The sequence below is a fragment of the Choloepus didactylus genome, chromosome 4 (genome assembly GCF_015220235.1).
Source record: "Choloepus didactylus isolate mChoDid1 chromosome 4, mChoDid1.pri, whole genome shotgun sequence".
Classification (NCBI taxonomy): Eukaryota; Metazoa; Chordata; class Mammalia; order Pilosa; family Megalonychidae; genus Choloepus; species Choloepus didactylus.
The window spans coordinates 17,519,381-17,541,373 of record NC_051310.1 but is presented as its reverse complement, the minus strand read 5'-3'; the positions used below and the strand labels follow the sequence as shown (position 1 = coordinate 17,541,373).

General features: G+C 53.5%; 1 protein-coding gene across 2 annotated transcripts in view; it reads right to left on the bottom strand.

The window, feature by feature from the left end:
* The window catches only part of TTC7B (tetratricopeptide repeat domain 7B), a 294,097-nt gene extending 273,680 nt beyond the window's left edge, over positions 1 to 20,417 (bottom strand). For both annotated transcript variants that reach the window (XM_037832063.1, XM_037832064.1), the window contains exon 1: positions 20,277 to 20,417. In XM_037832063.1, coding sequence (XP_037687991.1) covers positions 20,277 to 20,397 — 121 coding nt within the window. In that variant the 5' untranslated portion in view covers positions 20,398 to 20,417. The remainder of the gene's footprint in view (positions 1 to 20,276) is intronic.
* Between the last annotated feature and the right edge of the window lie 1,576 nt (positions 20,418 to 21,993).

Genomic DNA, 21,993 nt, shown 5'->3' with positions numbered 1-21,993 from the left:
GTCCCCCATCACCCACAGCATGAGGTCCACATCCCCCAGCCCCTATCACCCACAGCATGAGATCCACATCCCCCGGCCCCCATCACCCACAGCATGAGATCCACATCCCCCGGTCCCCCATCACCCACAGCATGAGGTCCACATCCCCCGGCTCCCATCACCCACAGCATAAGGTCCACATCCCTCAGCCCCATCACCCACAGCATGAGGTCTACATCCCTCAGCCCCATCACCCACAGCATGAGGTCCACATCCCCCGGTCCCCCATCACCCACAGCATGAGGTCCACATCCCCCGGCCCCCCATCACACACAGCATGAGATCCACATCCCCCAGCCCCCCATCACCACAGCATGAGGGTCATATCCCCCGGCCCCCATCACCCACAGCATGAGGTCCACATCCCCTGGCCCCCATCACCCACAGCATGAGGTCCACATCCCCCATCCCCCCATCACCCACAGCATGAGGTCCACATCCCCCATCCCCCCATCACCCACAGCATGAGGGCTGCACCCTCAGCTCCCATCACCCACAGCATAAGGTCCACATCCCTCAGCCCCATCACCCACAGCATGAGGTCCACATCCCCCATCCCCCCATCACTCACAGCATGAGGTCCACATCCCTTGGCCTGGAAAACAGGTCCTGGCCCCTTCTCCATGTGCGCCAGCCCAGCTCACTCCTCTAAGCCTTTGCACCATCCCCTCCACTGAGACCACATTCCTGGTGAACACCTACTCATCTTTCTAGTGCCACTGACCTCTCCCCCTTGTGCTGCCCCAGGAGCCTTGAGCACCCCAGCATCTAGGTGTCTGCATGTCTAGACTATTGGGAAAAGGCTTGAAGGAAGAGCCTATGTGTTATTTACTTTTGAATCCCAGGCCTGAGTACCATGTCTGGTACAGAGTCAGTGCTCAGCAAATGATGAATTAATTTGTTGACAGGCTGAGGCCTTTGACCTGCATCCCACGGGTTAAGTAAGGCCTGTTACTACCTGTGGTCAAGTCTGCTAGTTGTCCCCGAATATATATTCTTCCCTTCTTCCTTTAATTAGAACCCCCACGTTTGACTGGAGCACATGGCCCAGCCAAAGACTACACTTCCAGGCTCCCCTGCGGCTAGATATTGCCATGGACAAGGGATGAGAGTGGAAGTGTTACGTACAGCTTCTTGGACACACCCTTAGAGGAAACGGGCTTGCCCTCCAGTTCCCATGGGCTGTAATATGGCTCTGCTGATGGAAAATGGCACATCCATCTCAGACCACAGGGAGGAAGCTGTCTACTGAGGATGATCGAGCAAGAAGACACAAGAAGACTTGGTCCCCAAACCCAGAACTGCCACTGAGCTTTCAACTGCTTATGGTCAATTATTACATGAGAGAGAAAGAAAGAGAGAGAAAATGTCTATCTTATTCTTGCTGAAGTCACTGTCATTCTAACTTTTGGACAACAGCCAAACTGGTATCCTAACTAGATTTTCCAAACAAGATATGGGCTTTGGATTGAGAACCACTGTCTAACAATACCTTACCAATACTCATCCCCAAGTTCACTGGTTTCCAAACAGAATTCTACAGAACTCAACTGAGGCCTTCTGTAGAACCCCCAGACCCTTCACCTTTCCTAGTTCATTGGTTTAACATCCTAGGCCTGCAAACATTTTTTATTTAAACAAAGGGTCTCACAGTTAAAGAAACGCTGCAAAACTGTCACCCTAATTGCTAGGTAGGACACATGTCCTTTGTGTTTATCTGACTTCCTGACACTGGGGGAATGTATCAGAGTCTTGATGCCAAGATGTGGCAGGAGCCCAGCTCTATCAGGAAAAATTTGGGGTGGGAGCTGGGAAGTATTCAACTGAGAAAAAGAGGTTTGCCTCAGCATTAAGAAACACAGTCCCTTCCGAAATGGAGGTCCCAGTCTTTCAAGACCAGACAACATGGTGTGGGCTCCAATGAAGATGTTGGGAGCAGGAGAAGGAGACAAAGTCTTCACCAAGAATGAGACAGGTGCACATATGAAAGGTGGAAAAATATCGGGAAAGGCATTTCAAGCAGAAGGAACAGAATATGCAAAGGCATGACACAGCCTAGTTATTTGGAGAACTACTAGTAGTTTGTCAGAGCTGAACCATGAAGTGCTAGGACAGAAGGAAGGGTAAAGCTGAGGGAGTTTCTTGCCAGGCAGTCCCGAAAGCATACAAGATGGCTGGAGAACACTGAGTCCGTGCGACTTGTGGGAAGGAAGGGGGTGGGGGTGCAAGGGTTCTTGAGGCCTCTACTGTGTGCCAGGCAACTAACATCAGAATTCCAGGTCATGAAAGACTTAAACCTGAGTTTCCCCACTTGCCAGCTCACACTCACTAGGCCCAGAGTAGAACGCAGGTGGGGGTCCCACAGCTACAGGTGGAGTGGCAAGACTGCAAACTAGGGTGGGGCACTTGGGTTTCCAGAATGGAGACACCCAGGCAGTACAATGTGGAGGAAAGAGCTTTGGCTTCAGGCAGTCCTGGGCTGGAATCCCAGCTCCCTCGCTTATTAGCTGTGTGGCACTGGACTAGTTACTTAGCCTCTCTGAGACTTACGTGTCTTCACCTGACTACTGCAGGAATTATAGATGAGACATGTTAGGCACATAGTACAAAGCAGGTACTGAATAAATATTAGCTACCATGACTGTTATTTTCGTTAATTTAGGACTTACTATTTCCCAGAATGTTTATGTTGCCTCTTGTGGGGCCAGAAAGTACTATGACATACATCCCTGTGCTCAAAAGTCTTGCAATCTAAAGAAAGGTATGACTGTCATGCAATATTCAGTAATAGCCAGGCCATAATGACCTCTTACTAGGTGCCATGCCATGTACTAAGCAGTTTACAAAATCCTGTTAGTCCTCAAAAAAAACACTAGGACGTTGATACTATTCTTATCTCCCTCTTACAGACAGCGAACCAGGCACGGGAGGTGAGGTAACATGCCGAAGGTCACAGAGCTGGGTTACCCTGGTGCTGGGAAGTAAACCCTGGCAGTCTCCCTACACCGTCTCCCCACGCGCCAGGTTCAAACCATCTGCTCACCTGGCAACCAGAGAAGGGGCCCAGCCTCCCTCCCAACCAAGCCACTTGATCCTCTGCTGCAGGGGCTGGACAGCCAGTTGCCAGGTCCCCTTCCTGCTCCCCCTGCGAGGGGTCTCGGGTGACTGAGCAGCTCCAGACAGGGCTCAGGGATGCCTGGGTCTGGTTTCACCTTTCCCACAGCATTTTTTCAGGGTTTAAGTGAGGCTGCAGGAACCTGCTCCCCAGAGTTATATGGAGAGGAAGCCTGAGGCTGAACAGAGACACCAGGAGAGCCCTCACTGAGGAGTGTGGGGAGCAGGCCCCCGGCTGGGGGTCCCTGGTCCCCTGGTTCACCTCTAAAATGACAGCCCATAAGCTCCGTGGCTAGCACAGCTCAATGCCCAGGGGACGCTCGGCCTCCCTGATGCCGCAGGGAAAGAGGAGCTATGGCCTTTGCCACCTGAGGGGAAGGCCCCTCCTAACAGTCATCTCCCTTGCAGGATAAGCAGCTGACGTGCAGGGATTTGATCACATGGAAAAGAAAAAACTTAGGGTTTCTACTCTATTCCAGGGAGTACTTGATATCAACACAAAAAAAATCTCAACAACCCAGTTTATCTGTCCATAGAGAAGCATTTAGGGCTATTCAAACCATTCCTGCCCTGGGCTGATCCAAGAGGGAAAAACAAACCCCTGTTCAAGTGGGAACTGGTTCTGCAGCATCCCCTTTGTTGCAGGGCAGAGACAGCCAGGTTCTATTTCTTGCGTCTCAGCTTTACCTCGGTGGATTTCACCCTTTTGTTTATTTGGCTTCTTGTAAGGCCCAGGTAACAATATCCGCAGCACCTGTGACACCCCCACCCCCCCAAAGAGTGTTGACAGGAAAATGGACACTATTGTATGGTGGTGGGAATGCAGGTTGGTGTGTGTGCCCACAGAGGGAAATTAGCAATATCTGTAAAGCAAGGTACACACCTGTGCCGCCCGACCCAGGATTTCCAATTTTAGGAACTTATCCTGAAGGTACATTCACTCTGGAGCACAAAGATGGACACAGAGGGATGTTTATTACATACAGTCCTGCTGGGAATGGCAAAGGACAGAAAACAACCTCCAGGGTCCTCGAAGGAAGACGGTGGAATGAATTATGGGGCTCCCCACAGCATGGGGCACAGGGCATCCACTAAAGAAACGAAACTGACCCAATCACAGCTCCGGGGCCCTGTGTCTTCATGGGCCCTGTGTCTTCATGGGCCCTCAGGCACCAACTGGGCTCGGCCACGGGACTCGCTCTGACCAAGAGGACAGCCAGAGTGACAGGAGCACAGGCCTGGAAACTGCTTACTCCCGCTTCCCTCCTGCTCCTCTGCGACCATGACCGCCAGGAGAGCACGCTCAGCCACCGAGAACCTGCTGGAGGACAGGGGGCCGCACAGAGCAGAGCCCAGCGGTCCTGGCCCAACTCCCAGACGGGTGGGAGAACCCAGGCAAGAAGAGCAGAGACCAAGCTGACCCGCAGCTGACCACGGAAGCCCAAGGAGCCCTGACGAGCGCAGATCACGAGAGAAAATACAAGGTGGCTGTTTCAAGGCACTCAGTATGGGATGGTCTACACTGCAGTAGCTAACAATCTCCAAGCGCAAAGGTGGAAAAACCAAGACACAAAACGGGGTATATACTATGTCACTATTGTGTAAAACAAAAATGAAAACAACTATATATATATACTTTCTTATAAAGTTACAGAGTATTTCTGAAAGGAATCCCACAAACCTGAGGGTGATTGGTCCTTTGGAAGGGAGCAAGGGGGCACAGACATGATGTAGGAAGGAGGTTTCTTTTCACTATATGCCCTTTTGTACTGTTTGAATTTTATTACCACATATCGACATTCATCACCTACATAAGACATTAACCCATTCAGTTTAAAAGGAAAAAGGTGACCTTGTTAATCCACGCTCTGAATTTAGAGCAGCTGGTCTGGCCCCCCAGAGGAGTTCTGGGGCCTAGCCCATCATCTCAGAACCAAGCGAAGGAGTCTGAAGTCTGTGGTTACTCCTGAGAGCCCAGCTCCAGCTCCTCCACGGCTGCCAGCATCTCACACACACACACACTCCAGGCCCTCGGCCTCCTTCCGAGGCCATGGCAATGTGTGCACCTGAGCATGCCTGGACATGATGTACCTCCCTCCCGTCTCCTGCCCAAATCCCAGGCAGCATTTAAGACATGTCTCAGGGTCACCTCTGAGAATCTTTCCCCAGCTCCCTCAGCCTGAGCTGGTCGCGGCCCCTGCAGCACTTTGCACAGCCACTCATCAACCAGCATTCCCTGGGCACAAGGTTTCTGCCCTCCCAAAGCTTATATTCTAGACAGGGAAGACAAAGAGTTAAACTGGGGAAAGGCCAGCTAGTGGTAGGAGATGTGCAGAGAACTAAAAGAGGGTGGTGTGACAGCCAGTGACTGGGTGGCTACTTGAGACTGGGGGCTCAGATCAGGGAAGGTCCCTCCACGGAGAGGAACGTCAAAGATGTGAATGACAAGACGAAGTCAGCCATGGAAGGTCCTTAGAGGAAACGGCTCATGTCAAGCCCTGGGGTGTAGCATGGCTAGTGGGTCCAGGGAATAGTGAGAAGGCCACTGCAGCTGGAGCAGGGGGACAGGACAGGTGTGCGTAGGGGCTGGGTAAGAGAGGTGGGTAAGGGCGGACTGCAAACATTTCCGTAGGCCGTGGAGGAGTTTGGCATTCATTCTAAGTGGAACTGGAACTCTTTGGGGAGTTTTAAGCAGGGGGATAAAATCATCCCATTTAGGTTTTTATAAGATCCCTCTGCTGTGTGGAGATGAACTAGGGGGCAGAGAGATGAACATAGAAACAGAAAGTTAGTGTAGCAGGCAGGCGAGAGGTGGTGGCGACTGGGAAAGGGGGCAAGAAGGTGAGATATGGTGCAGAAAGGGAGAGAGACACTGAGTCAGGACATATTTTGGAGGTGAAATGAACAACACTTACTCATGGATCGGATCTGAGGTGTGGTAGACAGCACAAAGGCCCCCCAAATATGTTCCATGTCCTAATCCCTGGAACTTGTGAATATGTCACCTGACATGGCAAAAGGGACTTTGCAGATGTGATTAAGTTAAGGATCCTGAGATGGGAGATTAGCCTGAATCATCCCGGGGCTCCAACGGGTCTTTATAAGGAGGTAGGAAGGTCGGAGTCAGAATAGAGGACATGAGGACAGAAACAGGGGTCATAGTCAGGGAGATCAGAGGATGCTACACTGCTGGCTTTGAAGGTGGAAGGCAGAGCTCACAAGGAATGTAAGCAGCCTACAGAAGCTGGAAAACACAAGGAAACAGATTCTTCCCTACAGTCTCCAGAAGGAACCAGCCCCCTCACACTCTGATTTTGGCCTGGTGAGACTCATTTCTGACTTCTGACTTCCAGAACTGTAAGAGAATAAATGTGCATTATTTTAAGCCAGCAAACTTGTGATAATCTGTTCAGCAGCAACAGGAAACTAATATATGAAGGATAAGGAAGAGAGAGGAATTAAAAACAAGTCCTAGATTTTAGATTGCACGATGGAGTGGATGATGGCACCACTTTACCATTTATTGAAGCCAAGACCAGGAGGGAAAAAATCAAGAGTTCTGTTTTGGCCAAGTAAACCGTGAGATGGCATTCTACATCCAACAAGAGATATCAGGTTGGTGGATGGAGGTCTGGATCTGAGCTCGAGGACACTGAGTGGGAAGGACCAGGGAAGAAAAACCAGGACTGTGTCTGTTCCAGAAACTGAGATGAGGGAGTGTTTCCAGAAGGAGGGAGTGGTCAAGTGGGTTAAAAGCCGCTGGAACATCAAGTCAGATAAGAACTGATGTTACCATTAGCTTTGGCAGCACAGAGACGACATCAGAGGCTGACCTTGAGGCAAGCAGTTGTGGTGAAATGAACAGGACTCAGGCCCAACTAGGGTGAGCAGAGGAGACACACAATTCTTTGAAGAGTATTTGATAAGAAAGAAACAGAGAGACGGGGCAGTAACTAGATGGCAACATGAAGTTAAGGAAGGAAAGTTTGTATTTAATAGGAAATTCTAGGGCATCTTTGCTGCAGAGAATGATCCAGGAGAAAGAGAGCGAGCACTGACACAGGAGAGAGAAGAGAGGACCCTAATAGTGAAGGGCTGAGAAGGTGAGAGCAGGAGGGATTCTGATCAAAGGCCCAGGGGCTGTTGGCCTTTGAAAGGACCTGAGCCTCCTAGCCCAGGGACAAGAGGGAAGGCTGGCACACTTGGTGGGAGGAAACAAGGGGCATTCCTAACTGCTTTTATTTTCTCATGAAAGTATGAGCCAGGAGTGAGAGGGTGGTGTTTGGAGGATGTAAAACATCTGAGAAGAGAGAAGAGCGGGTGAAATAGAACTTTTGGAAAGTGGACATGCAACCATCCTGGAGAAGAGCTGTCATGCCCCTGGGGATCCTGGTCCTCAATGGCAAGTGGCCATCAAGGCTGAGGCCTGGCTCCAGCAGCAGGTGGCTGCACAGGGGCAGGCACGGAGTGGGCAGATAGCTGGGTTTAACCAGGGTAAGGATATTGTCGAGAAGAGAAACGGCACACACATTTACCAGAAAATAGAGATCAGCTGTTCCCATGGCTGTTTTAAAATGCAAGTCACATCACGTCACCCCTCCCCTCAAAGCCCTCCAATGGCTCCCCTCTCAACCAAAGGTAAAGGCAAAATCCTTGTAACTTATCACCTGAGCTCTTACCTTCTTCTTGATGTCTCCCACTCATGCTATAACCCCAGTACTTGGCACATAGTAGATGCTCAATAAATTACTTGTGGCATGAACCAATCACTAAACCTGTCTCCCCTCATGGGCTTGGGAGACCTAGCTCCCCCAAGAGTGCCTGGCACCTGGTTGGGACGTGATTGTTGACTGAAATCCAAGCCTTCCCATTTCTATCTCAGTGTCCCCAATGGTCCTCACTATCTTTGTTTAAATTGTGAGCCTGTTCAGAGGGCCTGGGTATTTGGAACTCTTGACTGAAAGGCAAAGAAGGCAAAAGTCAAATATTAAGGAGCCCAAAAGGAGTTGCCAGAAAAAATATTCTGGAAAAATCTTGGTAACTGGAGTCCAGGCTTCATGCCAAAGCCCCGTCCCCACATCCACACAAAGTGCAGAAGGCCAAGATGGGAGAGTAAAATGCAGGGAGACTAAAATGTGGACACAGAAAACAACACTTCTACTGCACTGGCAGAACAGACAAGTACACTGGTTTAAAACACACACACGTATGCACACACTCACATGCACACACACATTTCCCCTAGAGAAAACTACCCTAAGAAAAGAAGAAGCCATTTGAAAGTCATTGGCTTGACCCTTACAGTTGGTTTGACCCGTCCCCAGAAGCAGGGCAGGAAGTGACTCTAACAGGGAAGGGATGTTATCAGGCCAGCCCAGAAGGCTTGGAAATAGATCTTTCAGGAAGCCAGCTCCACACAGACAAGTTAAACAAACACGCACAGACAGGGTCAAGAGACATCTCTTGAAGATTTAGTGCCCCAATCCAGCCCTGCCCTCAAGGAGCATAGTCTGTTGGGAGACAGGTACCACCAAGTCTTGCCATGGGGGTGTGGAGACCTCCACGGACACACAGAGGGTGTCAGAGCAGGCGAGATCTGAGCTGGGCTGGAGGAACGGGTAGGGTTTCTCCAGTAAGACTCCAGGCAGTGGGGGGCAGGGAGGAGACCAACACACTTTAGTGTGTGCAGTCGGGCAGGGACAGGGAGGGGGCCAGCACGCGGGTGGGGCTGGCTGCAAAGGGCCCAAGAGATGCACATTCCCAGGCACCCAGGCCCCAGACTCACTGCAGGGCCAACAGCCCCGGCCGGGTGGGCCAGGGAAGGGACACTGGTCCTTACTGCAGGTCCCTGGGCTTGGCACTCCCAGCAGTGTCACCTCATCGACCAGACACTACTCTAAGGCTTCCTAACTTGAGGGAAAAACTCTGCTTCTCATTAGGCTCAATGACTGAGAACCTGCAAGGGCCAGAGAGGGCCAGCGGCAGTCCATACACGAGAAGAGAGGAGAGAGCAGGAGAGGCCACAGAAGGGACCCAGCATCCCTTCCCGAAAGGGCCACTCAGCAAGTGCCCACCCTGCAGTTTCACAAGAGATGCAGGGAGGGAAAGCCCAGTGCTCTGAGTCAGCCCTGACGAACCCAGAGCCCCAGGCAGGCGGGGCCACACATGGTCACCCTAGGGACAACACCAGGAACTTTAGATAGGGGCCTCGTCTCAGGAGGACACTCCCTCCCCCGGGCCTCCACTGCCCGTCATCCCTCCATGCTCCCTCCCCGACCACATGCACGCTAAGTCTCAGTGTGCTTGGGCGTAAGGAGGGGTTGGTGGCTCCCTGCCAGGTCCTCGGGCAGTGGCCGGCACACAGGTGTTCTTCAGGGGTCCGAAAAGTAAATAAATGGACCCCAGTAAATGCGTCAAGGGCAGAGGCCAAGTCATTCCTTTAGTAATTCATGACTGAGTACCTCCTGTGTGCCAGGTACTGTTACAGGTGCTTGGGATACAGCAACGAACAAAACAGGCAGAAAAGCCCTGACCTCGGGAGGCTGCCAGTCTAAAGGATGCATCCATCTTGAATCCCCATTACACACCTGCTGGCCCGGGCTCACGAAAATGCTGGATGAGCAAATGGAGGGGGAGGCTGTGAGGCTGTCAGGGCTGGGCTGAAGCCCTAGTTCCGCTTTTACTAGCTCTGTGACCCCAGGCAAGTTACTTAACCTCTCTGGGCCTTCATCTCCTCTTCTGGAAAATGGGGTTTTAAAATAGCCCCTCACTCGTAAGGTTGCTGTGAGGGTTTTTTAAATAAAATAAGGCACACTGCCCACAGTAAAAACTCAACAAATCTTAGTGTCCCCAGTTAGAGGAGTCAGACTTCATTTAGTTTTAAGCATGAAATGGTTTTACTGTGTGCAAGGACAGTCCCCCTGCCAATCACTCAATATTAAATCCCTCCCTGCCTCTGGGTAGAGAGTCCCTGCCCAAGACTGTGGCCCAATTCTTTAATTTTCAGTCATTTTTTGGTTACTAGAATGATCTCATTCTGAGCCGTTCATTCTTAAGAACTTTGCTCTCCAGCTTCATTCAGAGCGTGTTGCCCCCTCGGAGAGAGGCCTGGTCCTGAGACAGGCCTCTCTCCCCAAAGCTCCTCCCCGCGCCCCGGACTGTTCTGGTTGCACACAGCTTGTGGCTGACACTGGGACACAGTTGCGGAGGGAGGAGGTGGCATGCAGTTTTCCCCAGTGGTGTCCAGCTTCCCGGACCCTCTTCCTCACTGCAGACCCCCTCCTCGGAGATCAGCTCTGTCTCCCTGCAGCCCTGCCCCTGGACCCTTCTCTGGACCAAATGTGCCATTGCTGCCTTCCACTCACCTCTCTGTCCCTCACTGGGGGCCTCTTTCTTCCTTCCAAGTCCTAAAGGAGCTGGGATGGGGTGGGGGAGGGCACCAGACCATGGCCCCCTTTTAGGCCCTGCTGGCATGGGCTGTTCCAACAGGCTTCCAGATGTTCCGAAATTAAAATTCCAGGGCTCACATGTCAATGTCACCCCTTCTTCTCCATGGAGGGGAAGGCAGAATGAAAAGACCAATGGACCATTTTCTGGGGCTCCCCAAACACTCTCTTACTCCTTTGTTCTGCTCTAATGGGGTGCTAGGGGGCCTGCAGGCTCTGAGGATTGGCACATCCAGCTGCAGAATGAGAAGCCAGCACCTCCATCTCACAATGCGCCTAGAATCCCTCACCTGGCATCATGGATGAGAAAGCCCACCCCAGAGTTTGCAGCTCTCAGAACTCTGAATGTGGGAAACTTAGCTAACTGACACGTTTGTCTTCGGCCTTGGGCCTTAACCACGATTCAGCCCAACAGGAAACACCCCACTGGACAGCTCGTTGCATTAGCCATCGTTGCTATTATTGTTATCTTCCTGCCAGCTCCTTCTACGCCCTGCAAAGAACAAAGTATCCGGACCTTTCTCGCCTCCTTCCAAACATGTTAGGCTGCTTTCAGATGATGCTGGTTCTAGAAACTGCATTATCTCATTTACTCCTGAAAACAGCCTAGCAGATAAGGAGCAAGGCTCAGAGAAGCTCAGTAACTCCCCCAAAGCCAGCAAGCAGCAAGTGGCAGAACCCAGACTGGAACCGAATATGAAGGGGCAAAACCCGAAGCTCTCTCCTGTCTCCCTTTCCCCCACCTCAGCTTTGCTAAAATACCTCTACCCACCCACCTGATGGGGCGAACTGCTATCCCAGCTTGCCCAGGACTGAGGGGGTTCCCAAGACGTGGCACTTACAATGCTAAAAACAAGAAAGTCACAGGCCAACGAGCTAGTCACCCTAAAACCACCCCTTTAGCCAAGGCCCTTCCCCCAGGGCTCTGCAGGCCTTACCCACCACCCCCTCAGCCAAGGCCCTTTCCCTGGGGCTCTGCAGACCTTACTCACCACCCCTTCAGCCAAGGCCCTTCTCCAGGGGCTCTGCAGGCCTTACCCACTACCCCTTCCGCCAAGGCTCTTCCCCTGGGGCTCTGTGGGCCTCATCTACCACCCCCTTGGCCAAGGCCCTTCTCCTGGGGCTCTGAGGGCTTTACCCACCACCCCCTCAACCCGTTGACCCTTAGCCCTCCTGTAACCCAGCTGCATTCTGTAGTCTTGTGCCTGTCATTGTTCTCCTCAGGCTGGAGGGTCACAGTCTCTCTCACAAATTGGACAATCATGTCCAAAGTCTGTTCCTAGAACTCCCTGAACCACCATATCCTGTGGCCTGGTTAATAATCCACCTCCTGAGCCCCACCCCCACCAAGACCTAGGGAATCAGAAGCCCAGGCCGAGCCTGGGAATCTGAGCTATCATCAACAAGCCCCCAGGTGACTCGGCTGCCCAGTGAGGCTGGGTGACCACCTTGAACAGGAAGCTTCCTGTGGGCTGGTGACCCGCTCCCTCTATTTCTTCTGAAGCCCCTCTGCACCCAGTGCTGTGCCCCCCAGACAGCTGGTGCTCACAAATGCTAATGATTGTGCTTGAGGGTGGGTGGGGGCTTCTAGACCTGTCTGGGCAGACAAATCATCTGAGGCTCTGTTCAAAAACGCAGATTTCCGCACCCCCCGGACCAAGAGGATGCTCCAGGGTAGAGGACTGAGACTCTATAACACCAAGGGCCCCTTGGTTCAGTGCTACCCAGTGTGTGTCCACAGACCTGCATCACCTGGGAGCTTGTCAAGAATGCTGAGCCTCAGGCCCCATCAGGACTGCTGTCAGAATCTCTGGTGGAGGGGCCCCAGGATCAGGGTTCCAACATGGTGTCTCAGTGATTCTTTGATCTGCCAAGTTTAGAAAAACATGAGTGTAGTAGAAAGAACAGTGGATCTAAAGTCAGAAGTGGGCTAGAAGCCATGCTCATTTGGCATGGGTAAGCCCATCTACTCGTCCCCTAAATGAGAATTGCAACCTCCAACCTCACAGGGTTTTTGGGAGGATTACATTGGACTCCATGTTCATGTCCCAAATCTGGCCCACGGCAGAAGCCCAAGAAATGCTTGTTCACGCCTCTCCCTACTGACACTGACTTAACACCTGTGAAGCCAGGAAAACAAAGGCTTCGGATCACATGCTGTGCACAAGGTCACCCACAGGGCAAAGGCTTGGGGATTGGGACTCTGGGGTCATTTGGCCCCTGGGAGAACCAAGAAAGGTGTGCTTGGCATGCATGGCTCTGCCACCTCCTCCGCCGGCAACGCTAGATGTGCAGAGACAGGCAAACCCAAGGGTGGCAGGGATGTAGGAACTCCGTGAGGTTTCCTGTGACTCGAGGCCATCCTGCATGTTTGAAATGGCACTATCTAAGCTCTGTGCCAAATGCCGCTCCTTCTTGTCTGTGTGGCTGACGAGGATTGCTTTGAGATGGCTTCCTGGCTTCAGAGATGGGAAACGCTGGCTTCCACACAAGTCAAAGCCTGCAGCCCTCGAGCGTCTGCCAAGCACGAGGTCAGCAAGGGGGGGCAGGAAACCGCCCTCGTGAGGTCAACATGAAACCGGAGCAAAGGCCACTTCCCAAGTGCCCACTGCAGAGCTGCCCTGGCGGCCGGGCACAGGGGCTGCTCCGATAAGGAGGAGGTATGCTAGTTAGAATGCCTTCCGCAGCAAGTAATAGCCAAACATCCAACTCAGGGTGGCTTCAACAAGAAGGAATTTATTATCTCGGTTAACAGGAAGCCCAGAGGAGGGCTGCTCCAGGCTCAGTGCCATCAGCAGCCCAGCGACGTAATCAGGAGCCCAGGTTCTTCCTGGCTCCCTGCTCTGCCAGCTTCAGGGGGTCAGCCTCCCTCCTGGCTCTCATGACCCCAAGCAGGCTGCAGCTCCAGGCTTCCTGGACACGAACAACAATTTCCAGGAAAAGAAGAGACCACAGTTTCTCTTGAGCATGAGGAAATCGGTCCTAGAAGCCCCTGATGCCTCATTGGCCAGAATTAAGTCACAAGTTCCTACCTCAACCAATCACAGGCAAGGGGCGGGGACCCTCCTACCACAAAGCACAAGGAACTGACAGCTGAAGACAACTGGGGCTAGATCAGGAAGGAGGAAGATGGGAGGGGATGGAGAATGGCTGGCCCCAACTCACTTGGTCCCCTTAGCCCCAAAGATAAATACCAGTCCTTGTGGGACGGGAGCCACCACTTGTCCTCTGGCCCTCATTTCCATTCTGGAGAATCCCTGGCCTTACTCCTTAGGCCTGCTCCAACTGCTCAGAGGCCTTGGCCCCTGCAAGTCTGCGGGTCAATTTAACACAGTCCTGCAAGTACACGCTATGAGACTCACTGCGTGATGTGGGGGCCACAGGAGTAGAACTATGGCCCTCAGCCCCTAAAGGCCAACCACCTTGGGAAGGAGACAAGACACCCGCCAAGGGAGGCCGTGCAGGGGAGGGCAGAGCACCAAACGGGAGACAGGATAACACCTACCACCACCACCACCGGTACTACCTGCTGAGGGCTTACTCTGGGCTGGTAAAAGGATTTTTCTCATTTGATTCTTATGCCACCCTACAAATTTGGCACTATCATTACAGGTTCACAATCCTTTATCCACAATCCCAAAATCGGGAACTCCCTAAAACCAAAAGTTGATTTTTGTTGTTACTTGATTGGGCAGCAAAACCTGAACTGAACTGATGTGATGCTATTTAAGTGGACTATTTGCTCCTTTTGCAATGACTGTTCATATGTTTTGATGTAGAAATACTGACGGGTTTGATTATGAGGTACTGCCTCAGACCCCATTGGGAGTGTCACATAATGTACAGTACACGCATTGTGTTCTGCAAAAGTCTGCATTCTGACACACATCTGGCCCTAAGGGTTTAGGAAAGGGGATGGGGGGAGGGTCACCACTTTATAGATGAGGGAACTGGGGCCTCTCGTGGTGAAGGGGAAGCAGCAGAACCACACTTGAACTCAAGGAACTGAACTCAGGGCCAGAACTCACACCCACTCTGCTTGGCCCTGCCACTCACTGGCCAGTGGCTTTAAGGACGACACCTCCTTCCCTGGGCCTGTGTCATCTGTAAAATAAGGAGGTGAGGAGACTGGAATAGATCAAGGGATTTCCTTAAGAAACTTTAAGCAAAAGTGTACCTGCTCCAGTGAGTGAGGCACCGGAGGGGTTCCTTGACAGCTCGGATTGAAAAGGCTACACAATGAGCTCCCTGAGGTCCTGTCTGGTTCTAACACTGCATGGTTGTACTCTCTGACACAGGCAGCCTTTCCTTGAAGGAAGGACAGTAGGAAGAACTTGAACCAGACCTTGACAAGTAGGTAGGCTTTTCAGCAGGTAAGCTTTTGATTTGCACAGAGGATTCCAGCAAAGGTGGAAAGACAATAAGCAAGGTGTGTGGGAAAGAGGCCCAGGAAGCCAAACTAGCAGGAAGGGTCAGGGGGGCTCCTGAGGGTGAGGGGAAGACCTGCTGGAAAGGTCTGCTGAATCATGCAAAGGAAGGTCAGGAATCCTCTCTCCCAACGTGAGAACAGGGGAAGTGCTGAGCAGTCCCCACCCCACTGCTTGGAGCCACAGGAAGTCAAGGTTCTTCTGCCCTAATGACAGCGACCACAAGCCCTAACGCCTACCTCGTTCTGGGCCATCAGTACATTAGTGTCGAATGAGTGAGTCCTTGGAACCCAAAACTCAGGACATATGGTCTGAAACAAAGGTGTGTCCTTCAGAGGACAGCAGGACAGGGAGCTTGGAAGCAGGATGGCCAGCCGGGGAAGGCCAGGAGTCAAGGGTCATCGGAGGTCTCCTTGGCATCCTGCCCCAGGGCAGTTTGACTTCCAGGAGTCTGTTGTGCCCCAGAAATGTCCAAACATATCATTCCCAAGCAACAGAGCCTCCCACCTTCTCACACGGCAGCAGAGATTCTTAGTTAAATCTCAGCCTTGTTTCCAAAGAAGACCTTCCGGCCAGGGAGGCCCCTAGCTCCACCACTAACTCTTCCCGTCTTTGAGAAGGCTACAAAGGCACGAGTGAGACGGAAGTGCTGCAGGAGCCCAGCCTGCCTCCAGGGGGGCTCCAGAGGCCACGGGGCTGGACGCAACAAGGTCACGTAGGCCCCCTCCTTCAGACAGCACAGGGATATCGGCTCCCGGCAAATGCAAGAACTTCACTCCCATTTAATGGCGGTTTTCGCAACCAAACTTGGTTCCAGAAATATTCTTTGTTTTAGGCACCATCTCTTACCCATCATAAGAGGTCATTACAATGTCTGGAAATCAGATCTAATCAGAAGGGCCATGATCCCTTAAAGGAGAATCTACCATTTGGGGCCTAGTTGTTCTAAGTGAGCTCAATAACTGACCTCACCCAGGAGAGCAAGCCTGGGGAAAGAGAGAAGACACAGTGCCTCGGGAAAGGGAGCGGCTCTCTGTTGGTGCTGGTAGCAGCCTCCAAAATGCCTGTTTCTGTCACTGAAATATGCAGGGAGTCTTGACCAGGCACAAGCTCATGTCTGTCATTTCTAGGACTCCACTCTCTTTCTTTTTTGATATCCAGGACATGGCCCACCTTGCCCAGAGTTACACTGAGGCAGCTGGAGAGACGGAGAGCCAGTGTTTCCCATGCACACATATCAGCTCATTTAATGCTCACGGTTGCCCGAAGTAGGTATTATTAACTTGATTTTACAGACAAAGAAACGCAGGCTCCGAGAAGTTAAGGAACTGGCTCAGGGTCACCCAGCGAGTTACAGGTAGAGTCAGAATCTAAGTCCAAGATGCCAGACCACTCCATGTCACACGCAGCAGTAAACCTTACCATTGGCAGGCTGCAGGGTGACATTCCGGGAAGAGAGGGCATCTGGGACAGCCCTCCCAGGGGCCAGGACTGACCTGTGAGCCAACAAGAAGCCCACATCTGGCTGTCCATCTTTAACTGTGACCTCCACTCCAGGCCGGGGCATCTCAGACTTCACAGCACCTGCAAATGCCCTGCGCCCCTTGTTAAAAGGCAGGTTCTGATTCCGCAGGTCTGGGATGGGGTCGGCTTTGCTCCCAGGCTCCCAGATGATGCTGACCACACTTCGGGTGGCAAGAGCCTGCCTAGACTTCCCCCACTCCCCTTAATTTTCCCCCACTCCCCTTAATTTACTTGATCACTCCCTTGCTGGGACTCCCCAGGGGCCCGGCACATAGCATTTTGGGTTTTTTGAGAAGGAGTGATTAAAATGGTAATGATGGAGGGTTGTGAGGCAGAAGACAAATTTCTTGGTTCTGTTTTCAGCTTGGCATTTGCCCTAGTCTTCCTTACCCACCTCTTGGCAAAACCATCTAAGCGATTTATCTCAAAGGAGGTGGCTGGAGTAGCGTGTTCTGCAAGCGTCCACTATTTAGACTCCTTAACAGGGAGGGGCTGCCACGCTCCCCTCCCAGAAGAAGCTAATGTTGCTGAGCGGGGAGGCCGGCTGCGAGCTGGAAGAGCTCAGAGAACCAGTGAGTCCTCTGCTCAGGGCCTGCCCGTGGCTCCCACCATCTCACGCGGAGAAAAGCCAAAGCCCTGGCCACGGCCTCCGACGCCCCGGAGGCCCTGGCCCCACCACCCCTCTGCCCTCACCGCCTCCCACCTGGCCTTCCACTGCCGCCACCTCCTCACCCCCTCGGCCTCTGCCCTGGGGACCCCCCCTGGAACACTCTTCCCAGACCCCTTCAGTCTGTACTCGGATGCTGCCTTCTCAGTGAGGACTCCCCGACTATCCTACTTAAACCAGTAACCCCTGGGCCCCCACCTCCCATCCCAAAAGCCCTTTCCCCCTTCCCTTGTTTAGTCTCCTGATGGCACTTACTACCATCTGTCCTCCTGTACATTTTACTCAATGCTGTTATTTCTCCGTCCCCCTGTCCCTTCTCCACCAGAAAGTAGGCTTCATGGGGCAGGGATTTTTGACTGTTTTGTTCACTGGTGTATCCGCAGTGCCTAAATTGTTGCTGGCACATAGCAGGCAGGAGGGAGGGCCACCTACCAAGGGGTGAGGCTCTATGGCTAGCCCTGGTAGACACGAGCCCCTTTGATTCTCAACAACCCCTGCCTGGTCTTTCGATCCCCATTCTACAAGGAGGAAACTGAGGTTCAGAGTGGTTACATGGTGGGCCAAGGTCAGAGCTGGAAATGGCAAGGCAGGGGATCAGGACTTGGGCGTCAGCCTGTGGCTGCCTTCAAGGTAACTGTTTGTAAGGAAAGACAACACTAACTTACTGTTCCTATCCAAAGCGGCAAATGCCTTACCTTCAGGATTTTGTCCAACCTGCCCAGAACTTAAGAGCTAACACATCTGAGAGAGTCTAAGAGGGAGCTGTACCCCAGGCCAGGAGGAGACCCCACTGTCAGCCAAAGGAAGGGAAGGATCCACCTTCTAACACTTCTCTGAACTCCAAAGGAGGGCTACAAGAATTTTTGTTTGTTTGTTTCATCTTTTTCTTTGCTTTATTTTTTTATTCTTCCTGACCACTCTTTTGACCTTTTCAGGTCTGGGTGAACTTTTGCCATCAAACGGCTGTTCACAGTAGGAGTCTCTGGGGCAGAAATCAGTTTCCCGTGGGTCTCCCAAACCTGACCTTGCACACAGACCATACACCACGGTGCCTTGCACACCCCAAGCCCCCCACCACCACAACACCAACAACTGGGGTTTGGACCACAGAGCCCAGGCCCCGGAAGAGAGCCGAGCCTTGTGGGGGCTGCGAGGCTGAGTAAGATGGGCCCTTACCCACCAAAAGCCCATCTGCCCTCTCATTCCAGAGGCCACTGTAGCTGGAGTCCCGGTGCTTTCCCCGCCTGTCATTCTCAATCACATTACCTCCTTTGTTTTCTTTAAATCACTTCTCACTGTCTGAAGCCATATTTGCCTACACCTGTCTCCTTCTAAGAGCAGGATAAGTACATGAGGGCAGGGAGGTTTGGGTGACCACCAAATGCTGCTTGAATGAATGAGCAATGAGAGCAGGAAGCAAGTGGGTTTTGAAGGGGAAAAACAGGGAGCTCACATATGAACCCCATTTAATCCTAACATCAGCCTGCACTGGACATCACTATGTCCACACAAATGGGAAGTGGCTTAAAAACCCAGGACTGTCCAACTCCAAAGCCCAAAGTCTACACTACACGATGTGGCAAGGGACAGAGAAAATGCTGCAGGTAAGGAGAGGAGAAGCAAAGGAGCAAGCTGGAGAGCTTTACAGAAGGGCAAGGTCAAGCTGCCTGTGGCTCCAGGGGACTGATCACCTTTCTCTCAAACGCTGACTTAACTGGGAAGAGTCAACATTTTCCACCAAGCCAGCCAGCTTGGGTCTGTGCTTCCTCCATGCCCCTGGCACACCCTTGGCATCTGCGTTCGCTCAGAAAACACCTGCCCAAAGCAAGATACCAGAGTGGAGAGTACACAAAAGCAAGTTCTTATTTCAAGGCACCGATACCATAAAAGACACAAACATAAACCACTCTTCAAGAGGACGTGAGAGCCATCTCTCTCCATTTCTTGGTAGTTTGAGAAGGTGAGAAGGTGGAAAATAATGCAATGTCCTTTCTTAGAGCAATGTTGTCTGTTCACTCATTCTTTCATTCATTTGTTCAGTCAACATGTGCTCATCCCACCTCGGGAAGTCAGAGATGAAATAAGACAAAACCTCTGCCCTCTCGCCAGTCCACTGGAGCTCACGATTTTGGCAGGTACTAAGAGACAAGCAAATATTAACGATACTTGTTTCCAAAACAAATAAGGCCACGTGGAGCTCTGATCAGGAATGGGATTCCGGGTACAATTTTGATTCGAGGAACCAATTCAGTCAACTGGGTCATGACCCAACTCCAGGCACCAGGCTCCTATATAACAGTTCCCGCAGACCCCTCCTCTATCTAGGCACCAAGCCCCTCACTCACCCAACTCCTTATTGCAATGTTCTTCAACCACATTCCCACTGCTCCCCACCATGTTCTCCCTCCTGGCTCCCCTGACTCAATTTTCCCTATATTCACAAACCAGATCACTCTGGGTCACAGTGTTGACATCTTACTCTCTGAACCCCAGGACACACAGCCCAGCCTGCCTCCCACAGCCCACACAAACAGGCCCCAAGTCTGAGCTCCCACCTGGGGCCCCTTGAACACCATATGTTTACAAACCGTATTTCCTAGGGGCCTCTGTTCAACACCCTCATTCGCAGGACCCCCATACATACATCGTGACCCTCTGCGCACCCCAGTCACCCTGAAACCCCTCGTACACTCACACATCCTGAGGTGTCAAACTCCTTGGCACCCCAAGGTCGGCTCCTGACCCCCTGGGACCCCGGTCTGGCGGCCGGCTCCTTGAGAACCCCTACACCCCTGACTCCACGGAAGCCCGCCCTGCACGCCGGAATTCGGGGACAACACCTCACCTCCTGGACCCCCCACCACGCGTGAACCCCGGAGACCCCGGGCTCCCCCGGGCCCTGGCCCCACGCACATCCCTGGGCCGCGGCACCCTCGCGGCCCGGCCGCGCCCCTGCCCGCGCCCGGCGCCGGTGGCTCCCGGGGGTCCCGCCCGGCCGCCCGCGGAGGCCGCGGCGCCCCCCGCAGCCCAGGCCGCCGCGCCCGCCCGCCCGGCGCGTACCATTGGCTATGAGCTTGGCCGACAGCTGCTTGACGAGCTCGGGGATCCGCTCCCACTGGCACTCGGAGCGGCAGCGCTCGATCTCCGTCTCCAGCCGCGAGCCCGCCTTCTTGGTCGCCATCGCGGCCTGCCCGGCCCCGGCCCGCGCCGCCCGCCCGCCCGCAGGCCCCGCCGCCGCCGCCGCCGCCGCCGGGGCGCCCCAGCCGCCGCCTCCCGCCGCCGCCGCCGCCGCCGCGGGCTCGGGCTCCCGGCTCCCGGCTCCGCGGCGTAACGGGAGCGCCGACTGGGGAAGGGGCGGGGAGGCGGCGGGCCCCGGGCGCCGCGAGGAGCGGCCCCTGCCGGCCAGGGCCGGAGCGGCAGCGTGGGCCAAGGCGCGGGCCGGGGCCGGGGCAGGGGCGGGAGTAGGCATGAGGAATAGGGGGGTAAAGTCCGGGGGTGCGGGGGCGGTGGGGGCTAGGGCAGGGCGAGGGATCGCGAGGGGGGCTCAGGGCCGGGGCCGAGCCGGGAGGTCGGGGGCTGGGGAGGGGGCCGCGGCGGGGTATCCGGGCCCAGAGCCGGCTGGTGGCAGGGTCAAGGCCTGGGGAGGGAGGGAGGGGCCCGGGAAGCAGCTAGGACGAGGCTGGAAGCCGAACGGACCTCCAGGAGTGGGGCCAAGAAAGGGCAGCGACCCTGGGGAAGGTTACTGGTCAGGCAGGATGAGTGGGCCTGGGGCCCTGTATGAAGGTGATGGCAGAAGGGCCTGCCTGTGCCCCTCCCGCCATCTCAGGTTACAGGTGGACCCCACTGGGCCTGAGTTGGCCTGTGGCCCCTTAGCAGTCTCCCCTCTACCTCAGACAGCCTCAGACAGCCTCAGCCCCCACTCAGCACAAGGTGGACAGAGAGTCCTCCATCTGGGGCAGGTGCAGCACCTGCCCAGGATCTCCAGAGGTGTTGGTTGAGTGGAAATGAACTGAGCCACCCAAGGACTGCCACCAGCTCAGACGCCAGCCTCCCCGCCCTCTGAGGAAAATGCAGTCACCTGTACACTGAGAGAAGCGGACAGGTGTTAGAGCCCCTCTTCTTTCAGTTATTCCACACATACACAGTGATCACCCAGTATGTGCTGGGCACTGTTTTAGGTGCTGGGGATACAGCAGGAACAAAGCAGACAAAATCCCTGCTTTGGTGAATTTACATTCCAGTCAGGGAAGTAAATAACATAAAGCAGGAAATTAGAAAGAAGGAAGGAAAAAATGGGCTGTTTGAAGAAACAGAGGAGGGAGGAATGAGGAGGGGGTGGGGGCCTTACACTTTTAAATGGTGCAGTCAGGGATGGCCTCACTGAGGTGACACTTGACAAAGTCTTGAAGGTGAGAGAGAGCTATACAGGCATCCCTGGGGGAAGAGCATTCCAGGCAGAGGGAACAGCTGTGCAAAGGCCCTGGGGCGGGAGCATATTTGGTGAGTTGGAGAGATAGCAAAGAGGCCAGACTGAGGGAGAGGGGGGCGAAGCAGGAGATGAGCTGAGAGGTGGAATTAGGGGTTGCAGTTCATGTAGGGTGTTTACTATAAGTGAAATGGAGTGGGGCATGCATGCAGGGCTTTAAACAGAGCAGTGTTATGATCTGACCCTCATGTGGCAATATCACTGTGGCTGCACTGCTGTGAATATTACCAGTAATTCAGGAGAGAGAGGGAGGGGGGTGGTTGGACCAGGGTGATAGCTGTGGCAGGGATG